The sequence below is a fragment of the Branchiostoma lanceolatum genome, chromosome 2 (assembly GCF_035083965.1).
Source record: "Branchiostoma lanceolatum isolate klBraLanc5 chromosome 2, klBraLanc5.hap2, whole genome shotgun sequence".
Taxonomy (NCBI): domain Eukaryota; kingdom Metazoa; phylum Chordata; class Leptocardii; order Amphioxiformes; family Branchiostomatidae; genus Branchiostoma; species Branchiostoma lanceolatum.
The window spans coordinates 185,693-195,713 of record NC_089723.1 but is presented as its reverse complement, the minus strand read 5'-3'; the positions used below and the strand labels follow the sequence as shown (position 1 = coordinate 195,713).

At 52.9% G+C, this 10,021-nt stretch overlaps 1 protein-coding gene across 1 annotated transcript in view; it reads left to right on the top strand.

The window, feature by feature from the left end:
* Positions 1-3,993: 3,993 nt before the first annotated feature.
* Positions 3,994-10,021, top strand: part of LOC136427110 (neuronal acetylcholine receptor subunit beta-4-like) — a 29,025-nt gene continuing 22,997 nt past the window's right edge. The window contains exon 1 of the mRNA XM_066415828.1: positions 3,994-4,508. Within this exon, the coding sequence (XP_066271925.1) occupies positions 4,454-4,508 (55 nt within the window). The 5' untranslated portion in view covers positions 3,994-4,453. The remainder of the gene's footprint in view (positions 4,509-10,021) is intronic.

Below are 10,021 nucleotides of genomic sequence, written 5' to 3'. Positions count from 1 at the left end.
GCCCGACTTCTGTAGCCTGGAACAGCAGAGTTTTGGGCCCGAACTTTGTAGCCTGGAACAGCAGAGTTTTGGGCCCGGACTTCTGTAGCCTGGAACAGCAGAGCTTTGGGCCCGGACTTCTGTAGCCTGGAACAGCAGAGCTTTGGGCCCAAACTTCTGTAGCCTGGAACAGCAGAGTTTTGGGCCTGAACTTCAGTAGCCTGGAACAGCAGAGTTTTCGGCCCCGAACTTCTGTAGCCTGGAACAGCAGAGTTTTCGGCTCCGAACTTACAGACGTTTGTAGATAGGAGAAACCGTGAACAGACGGGGGGGGGGGTCTTGAAACGAGCACATGGGTGATGGTTATAGAACGGACAGGCACAAACGGGCACATTTCAATCGGTATCGTTTCTTAGTAGATAGAAGAGGCTGAGTGACAGAAACGTTCACGTGAGTAATATTTGTAGATATGCACAAACGTGCACATGAGTGATGTGTGTAGATATGGAGGCACAAACGGCTGGATTATACTGATCCCGCCCGATACCCCGCAGCGCCGGCCGCGCCGCCACAGAAATCCCGCTCCAAACGGGCTAATCCGCCGAGATGGACGCTCTAAGCCCCGCCGATATCCTGTCATATCTGCCATTCGTCTGGCGGCGAGTTCCCCGGTTCTCTGCTTGCCGCTGACGCATCGGCAGGCTGGCGGGTCGATCCGCAGGGGGATTGAAAGATAACAAACAGGCTCCGCGAACCGACGCGGCTGTGCGAGCTGAGCTGCAGTCGGCTGTCACTGGGCTGACAGGAGAGAGATTCGTCTGAAGGCGCGCTTTCCGTGCAGCAGGTATAGCTAACGACGGTGGCAGATAAACACGCGCGGGCACGTGGTCTGCCTGGCTGACGCACAAAAAGTGGCGCAACTTATAATTGCAGTTCCTCTAGTTACAGTATTCTAGATACCTTTGCTCAGCACCTCATGATGTGGCAAATAAAAACACGTGTGTCCCGGGCTGAACCTAGCCTAGGCTAGCGGATCTTGGGGCGCTGGCCAAAGCTACCAAGGCTGGACTCCAGGCTGGACTGAACCCCCCCCCCCTACTTTGGCACTCGCGGGGTCATCTTGGGGTAACAAAGAAGAAGAAGAAGAAGACGAACTGTGTGTTTGTAATTGTAGCTTGTGTCCTGCGTATGCTTTACAACCATTGACGAAGCTTAGCATGAGCGTGTCACGTGTTAGCGAGTACTTCTACGCTCTGGGCTTTCATGCAGAGCGTGCGGCAATAAACAGCGCAATCTCCTCCTATAGGTACAAGACTGACTTTTACACTGGAACTTAAACCGTTTAATCTCATCCTTGAAAGCTATATGCAATCCTCTTACTTATTTCTGCTACCATCAAACAACCTATCCTCACTAGAGCCTCGTTAAGCAGGAACGCCAGTACTATGCCTTGTGTATGTAGGGGCTCTTCGTGCACAAAGCTGTATATAAATTCTCGTGCTGGCACTAACTATTACAACGTACAGCCATGCGTGACACCTGTTTCTGTTACAACGCACCGCTATATAAGTGAACCTGTCACTGTTACAACGTACCAAGGAGGTTTTATATAGACTTGAACGTACCGATAACAGGGGAACCTGTTATTGTTACAAAGTTTGTGTTACATTGACCGTAGTCAGGTTAGGCCACAAGGTGTGCCTGTTCCATCCAAAATGTGGTAATGCCGTGAGGAGCACGCGTAATACAAAAACACAACTGCGTGTTTCTGCCCCAGGGTTCGTCTCCACTGCGTGTTTCCGCCCCAGGGTTCGTCTCCACTGCGTGTTTCCGCACCAGGGTTCGTCTCCGCTGCGTGTTTCTGCACCAGGGTTCGTCTCCGCTGCGTGTTTCTGCCCCAGGGTTCGTCTCCGCTGCGTGTTTCTGCACCAGGGTTCGTCTCCACTGCGTGTTTCTGCACCAGGGTCCGTCTCCACTGCGTGTTTCTGCCCCAGGGTTCGTCTCCGCTGCGTGTTTCTGCACCAGGGTTCGTCTCCACTGCGTGTTTCTGCACCAGGGTCCGTCTCCACTGCGTGTTTCTGCCCCAGGGTTCGTCTCCGCTGCGTGTTTCTTGACCAGGGTTCGTCTCCGCTGCGTGTTTCTGCACCAGGGTCCGTCTCCACCGCGTGTTTCTGCCCCAGGGTTCGTCTCCGCTGCGTGTTTCCGCACCAGGGTTCGTCTCCGCTGCGTGTTTCTGCACCAGGGTCCGTCTCCGCTGCGTGTTTCTGGACCAGGGTCCGTCTCCGCTGCGTGTTTCTGCACCAGGGTCCGTCTCCGCTGCGTGTTTCTGGACCAGGGTCCGCCTCCACTGCGTGTTTCTGCCCCAGGGTCCGTCTCCACTGCGTGTTTCTGCACCAGGGTTCGTCTCCACTGCGTGTTTCCGCCCCAGGGTCCGCCTCCACTGCGTGTTTCCGCCCCAGAGTCCGTCTCCACTGCGTGTTTCCGCCCCAGGGTTCGTCTCCGCTGCGTGTTTCGGCCCCAGGGTCCGTCTCCACTACGTGTTTCGGCCCCAGAGTCCGTCTCCGCTGCGTGTTTCTGGACCAGGGTCCGTCTCCACTGCGTGTTTCTGCCCCATAGTCCGTCTCCGCTGCGTGTTTCTGGACCAGGGTTCGTCTCCACTGCGCGTTTCTGCACCAGGGTTCGTCTCCGCGCGTGTTTCTGCACCAGGGTTCGTCTCCACTGCGTGTTTCGGCCCCAGAGTCCGTCTCCGCTGCGTGTTTCCGCCCCAGGGTCCGTCTCCACTGCGTGTTTCGGCCCCAGAGTCCTTCTCCACTGCGTGTTTCCGCCCCAGGGTCCGTCTCCACTGCGTGTTTCCGCCCCAGGGTTCGTCTCCACTGCGTGTTTCTGGACCAGGGTCCGTCTCCACTGCGTGTTTCTGCACCAGGGTTCGTCTCCACTGCGTGTTTCTGCCCCAGGGTTCGTCTCCACTGCGTGATTCCGCCCCAGGGTCCGTCTCCGCTGCGTGTTTCTGCACCAGGGTCCGTCTCCACTGCGTGTTTCTGCCCCAGGGTTCGTCTCCACAGCGTGTTTCCGCCCCAGGGTCCGTCTCCACTGCGTGTTTCTGCCCCAGGGTCCGTCTCCACTGCGTGTTTCCGCCCCAGGGTTCGTCTTCACTGCGTGTTTCTGGACCAGGGTCCGTCTCCACTGCGTGTTTCTGCAACTGGGTTCGTCTCCACTGCGTGTTTCTGCACCAGGGTCCGTCTCCACTGCGTGTTTCTGGACCAGGGTTCGTCTCCACTGCGTGTTTCAATGCGAGTTTCCCCACTGCGTAGCTTCGGCAGCCCGCCCTACACCGGTCAGGGGGTGAAAACATGATTGAAAAGGACTAACGCGTCGTTATGGCGGTGCATCTGTAACGCATCTATTTCTCACCTGTCAGCCGCAATGAAGACGGACCGATGAGGGGAATGTTTTATAGTTAAGTAGGGGCTGCTGATCTCCGCAAGTCCCCGCGCTTCCTGCCGCTTTAAGTTGAGAGGAGAAGGCATTCCGGCGGTAAGTGGTGTTTGTATGATGTGTGGGGAAGGCCTTTGTTATCGGAGCCATTGGCGGACAATGTAGCGGACAAATCCGGCATAAATTCCCATTCTTCTCCCCCGCGCGCCGCCGGTAATGAATGATATCCGGGCCGCGGAAACATTGATTGGATGGGAAATTTGCATCTCGCGGAGCCGCGCCAGCCGCTTTAATTGAAGAGCACTGGAGAGCAGGCTGCCGCTCGGCTCTGCTTTATACGCGCTGCAGCCTGTTGACGACCGGCGGAATAACGGCAGGAATAACGCCCGGAAAGTCGCATCGCGCCAGAACTGTCCAGGAACCGCCGCTTTCCTCTCACCTGTGGGTGCTGGATCAAACCACGCCGCCACGGGGGGAGGCAGGGTGAGGGTGAGGTGTTGAGAGGCAGCTTTCCGGAAGGTCACCCCTGTGCGCACCAGTTGACCGTCCCACTGCGCGCAGCCCCAGAAGCTGCAGGACGAGCCTCAGGTGGCGCCCGGAGCACTCAGGATAACACGCGTTGGGAGGCTGTCGGGATCGGAAACACTTCAGTACCGGGGACGGGCCGCGCGAGCGCAGGAAAACAACTGGCGATCCGGCTGGTGGGGAAATCGGGATCCGGAACGTCCCCGACTGCTTTTATCCTCACGTTGGACGCTAAACGTCCAAACACAAAAACCACCGCCTGGGATAACTCTTGTAGTTTACGAGTGACCGCGCCAAAACCGGCCGCCCGAAACCAGCACGGGCCCGAGGAATTCTGGCCGCGGAACCACCGCTCAGCTGCGCGTTTGCTCCGTTGTTACCGCCCTCCTGTGTAGCCTAGCAGAGCCTGCTGATTCTGTTGTACCCGCTCTCCTGTGTAGCCTAGCGGAGCCTCCAGCTTCTGGTCGGGGCAGGCCGGATCCAGGCTGCTGACGATGACGGAGCGGTGCCCAGGATGGCTGCTCACCGGTCCTGGCTCCTGTCCCTCCTGATCGCAGCGCTGTGGCAAGGTGAGTCAGAGCATTGATACAGGCCATTGTGGCAGTTTCATTGTGACAGTTCCATTGTGACATTCTCGATGTGACAATATGTGGCAGTCTCAGTGGGGCTTTCTTATTGTCAGGATCATCGGTCGACTTTTGTTTTATTCAGCTCTCCATAAGTGTTACATAGAGAAACACTATTCTACCTGGAGTTCAACATTGAACATTGTCTGGACACAGTTAGTACAGATTCATGCCGCGTTAACCCGTTCTCTATCACCCTATCAATACACCCAGCTCCGTTCCAGTGTCTCTTGTTTAAAGAATAAAGTATCGGCAAAAAGTCCGTCTCTGTTATAGAGGTTTCAGCAGGTCGCTCCAGGAAAGAGAGTAAACCGTGATGATGTACCCGCTCCTGCCGTGCTCTATTTCTTTTTTTTTCTGAATGAGCCGCCGGTTGTGGCTGGGTTGAATGAACCGCTGTTCGTGGATAACGTGGATTTTCGCGATCGTATAATTAAAGATTAGTGCCTCTCCGCCCAAGTGATTGCGTGAAATGCATGTATTATATTCACATGTATTCAAACACAAATAAGATAATGACAGGGTTAGATTAGATCAATGCATATCATGGTTATTTTTGCTAGTTCGCACAAAAAACACAACTGTGGTCAGTTACAAGTAGATCACGGGTCACACCTCGTTTCTCTATCTCGTCGGCTTCATTAAGGCCGAACCGATCATGATTAATTCAGCCGTCTGGGCATAAATACACAGCACCGATTCAATCACCGTTCGGCAAACTACTGGCCTCATGTTGATAACCTGCGACTCGTCACAGTTGTCACACTACTGCCAAAAACTGCCACACTACTGCCACACTATACGGCTACACTACTGCCACACTACTGCCACAGATGCCCAAGACCCTTGGCCGGTTTAACGCTTTACAGCCCGCACGTTACAGTCGACAGGAGAGTGTTGATATGAACGGGCGCCATGGCTGATTTATGCATAAGGCGTGTAGAGGACATGTTGTACGGAGATGTAAGAATTTAAGGTTTGATGTAACATATCGCTCCCCCGTCGGAAGTTCCGGGAATGTGGCCATGTATTATGTACCTACTAAGCCGATCTATCGGTGGCCTAGTGGGTCCCGTTTGGCCCTTTTATACATGGCCATCGGTAGATAGATAGGTGACCCTCCTACAAGATGACATCATCGCTATACGGTCCGGTGTTGGTCAGTGCCGGACGGTCTGATTTAGTACAGACTTCTATGTTCTATACAAATCTATTATCCGCCATCCTTTGGTCACACAAAACATTCTATTCCGTCCCCAGGAAGGAGTAAAGGAAAATAAGTACTTTAAATGTGTGCTCAGACTTTTCCGGTTTCCATATCTTCTGCCTACGAAAACCCTGCCTGAGTGCCTGTGTTTCCAGGCTACCGAACACTTGTCCCGAGGGCGTCACGCCTGTGTTTCCAGGCTGACGAACACTTGTCCCGAGGGCGTCACGCCTGTGTTTCCAGGCTACCGAACACTTGTCCCGAGGGCGTCACTCCTGTGTTTCCAGGCTACCGGACACTTGTCCCGAGGGCGTCACTCCTGTGTTTCCAGGCTACCGAACACTTGTCCCGAGGGCGTCACTCCTGTGTTTCCAGGCTACCGGACACTTGTCCCGAGGGCGTCACTCCTGTGTTTCCAGGCTACCGAACACTTGTCCCGAGGGCGTCACGCCTGTGTTTCTAGGCTACCGAACACTTGTCCCGAGGGCGTCACTCCTGTGTTTCCAGGCTACCGAACACTTGTCCCGAGGGCGTCACTCCTGTGTTTCCAGGCTACCGAACACTTGTCCCGAGGGCGTCACGCCTGTGTTTCTAGGCTACCGAACACTTGTCCCGAGGGCGTCACGCCTGTGTTTCCAGGCTAACGAACACTTGTCCCGAGGGCGTCACTCCTGTGTTTCCAGGCTACCGAACACTTGTCCCGAGGGCGTCACGCCTGTGTTTCCAGGCTAACGAACACTTGTCCCGAGGGCATCACGCCTGTGTTTCCAGGCTACCGAACACTTGTCCCGAGGGCGTCACGCCTGCTCTTCCAGGCTAACGAACACTTGTCCCGAGGGCGTCACGCCTGCTCTTCCAGGCTATCAAACCCTCCCCCGGGGCAACACGCCTGTGTTTATAGGCTAAGTAAGAGGATATTCGATGATGTTTTTTAGGCCGATTCCCCCAGGCATCTCTTTATTAGGTCAGTCTTAGCGATGTTGCAAACGAGAATAATTAAGGCCACAGTAGAGAGCAGTGGACAGCTAATAACCATCTAACTCAAATTACTGTAGTAGAGCTAACTAGTGACTTTTTTGTTAATCAAATGACGGTAGCGCATGTTTTGGCAAACAGATCTTTTTAGCAAAACGATGATGCAAACTAAACTTTACCCTTTTGTAGTTGTTGAACCTTTCGTGACAGTGATTTGAAATCAGAACGTTTGCGGAATGTACGAGGGGTGATCAATAAGTCCTCGGCCTCACCCAGAAATAAGGTCCACATCTCAAATTTCGGGGCATAATTATGTAGTATGACATGTTTTAGCAATATCCACGAAACTTCAAATTATTGCGGTCAATATTTTGCAGTCGACGTCCATTTGAAAACTAGTAGGTAAGTGATGAGAAAAACAATGTTGATCAGAGATGTGTGAGTCGTGTTCCTCGGGCCAAGAATTGGCATAAAGTCTTCGAAGACATTTTCAAAATGTTTGATGAAGATTCCCTTCTTATTTCAACTAAAAAGAAGTGGGTATTCGACTTTCAGCAGAGCAAGTTGGCCAGCACACCTCAGGTCGCAGCTCAATTGTCCATGTTTGTATCCTTCTACCTCACCTAATGTTACTGAGTGCCGTCTGCAAAGTAATGATCACAACGATTTGAAACTTGGTAGACATACATAAAGTACTTCATACTACATAATTATTTCCCAAAATTTGAGCTGTGCACCTTATTTCTGGGTGAGGCCGAGGACTTATTGATCACCCCTCGTATCATTATGTTGCCATTTGTTTAAGCCGACGTGTAAGACATCGTGATGCACCATACATGGACTGGTCCACAACTCATGCGGTGAGACCAACGTCCAATTGGACACGTCAAAACTCCTACGCGGAGCCATGGAACAATGCAGGCTAATAAAGAGCTAGGACCCATCGTGTCACTGGGGCCCTGTCACCAAACTTTATACACGTGTCTCAGACCGCACTGCTTTATGTCATTTGCTAGATTACACCCTTTGAGGAAGACCTTACTCGGCATCTCAATTTACTTAAGTCACAGAATAGTTGTACATGTATCAAGGATCATTCCGTTGCTCTGTTCATCGCTGTGAATCGGGTCTGCAAATGAGTAATTCAATAGCATTTATATCTCAGTGCTGCAAAATACGATGCATGGACCGGATAAAGGTGTCTACCGAACACTTAGTGTGAGGCTGTACACGAAACATTCTGACATGTACCCAACAACCTGTAAACACAGCCGCTACATCCCCTGGTTATACAGCACTGTACTCGGCCAGGTTATCGCAAAACAAGACACCGTCTAAAAGAGGCAAAAGACCCGTTGGAGACAAAGCTAAACTAGACTGTTACCCGGCGTAGATTAGACAATTTAGAGATCACACCTAAGGTAGATTCACACTTGCAGGCAGCCACTTAGCAGGCCGGACACGTTCCTGCATGTTTCCGCGCGTCTCCGCGGCTGACACCGTTCAGTCATGCCTCCCCCGGGCCCGCCGCCCGTCTGCCCGAGTTTGCTGCAGGTTGCTGCCGGGCCGACAGGGATAAGCAACGGGAATAAAGAATAAGGAACTCTCATGAGCACAAACCCACCTTCTAGTCAAAGCGAATCACTTATTTCACATCAGTCGTCCCTGTATTGTAGCGCTGTTGTAGAGGGATGTACTGAAAGACGCTGCGACAGGGGTGAAATTGGAGCAGCGGAATTGGAGGGATGGAATTGGAGGGTTGTAACTGGAGGTGTTGTAACTGGAGGTGTTGTAACTGGAGGTGTTGTAACTGGAGGGGGTGTAACTGGAGGGATGCAGATGTAAGGTTGTAACTGAGGGGTTGTAACTGAAGGGGGTGTAACTCGGGGTGTAACTTACTATAAAATTAGTGGATGTATAAAAGTGTACGGGGGTGGAGGTTGGTTTGGGGTGGGGTCAGTTGCGGTATTATCTGCGTTAACGTCTGCGCCATGTGCAGCTAATCTATTCATACATAAAGAAATCTGCAGACAGGAATATCCTGAGGCTGTGCGCTCACCTGAATATCTACAGCGCGTTTATGCGAAGACAAAGGCGCATCGCCCCGCGGCACGCGTACGTTAGCGCGTCCTTCACGCTCGTGGATAACTGTGATGGCAGCTTGTCTGTACGGCAGCCCGGCTGAAATATGGCTCCGGCTGCTTCACCAAGGGCAAGAATCACTTTATAATTCACTATAGGCTTACACCCACTTGTACCAGCGTCCAGCTAAACTGTATAAACGGGTGAATGGCTCCGATACGTCACAGATATCTGCCCTACAGGCGGCTCACCTTCAGTCCATTAGGCCGTGTCCGGGGCTTCGGCAAAGCTTTGATAGATGCTGGCGGAACATGCAGCAACACGTAATGAGGACAGCACGGCACATACACAGGACATGCACGATACCTCACAGGGTAGGCACAAACGCAACACTTCACAGGGTAGGCACGATACCTCACAGGGTAGGCACAAACGCAACACTTCACAGGGTAGGCACGATACCTCACAGGGTAGGCACAAACGCAACACTTCACAGGACATGCACGATACCTCACAGGGTAGGCACACACGCAACACTTCACAGGGTATGCACGATACCTCACAGGGTAGGCACAAACGCAACACTTCACAGGGTAGGCACGATACCTCACAGGGTAGGCACACACGCAACACTTCACAGGGTAGGCACGATACCTCACAGGGTAGGCTAGTCGGGACATGCGTAACGTTACTTGTTCAAGCATGACAGCCGAACAAGCTCCCTCTCCACATCTGCTCGGAGTTTGACTCGTGCATCTCACAAAACTCCCTCCCCACATCTGCTTGAAGATTGACACGACACCCCTGGACCTCCCGGCATCCATCGCTCTTGCGCATCTCACAAATCTTCCTCTCCACATCTACTTGGAGACCTCACAAAACGGCCTCCCCATATCTGCTTGGAGATTGAGACGACACCCCCGCACCTCCCGGCATCCATCGCTCTTGCGCATCTCATCGGTTCCGATTACAGAGTACGCCCCTCGGGGGAAATCCTATTCATCGCCGCGCGGATCGCGGCCCTTTCACTGCGGCCTCCGCTGACCCGAGCAGCGATTCAATTTGGCAGCGCGTTATTTTCCGTGCTTCCAGAGTGGGACTAGTTGTACTTGGCCCTGAGTATTGCCTACATGTCCCTAGTCCGGGTTCTGATGTACGAGCACGAATGCTGTGCTGCATAGTTCGTATTTTG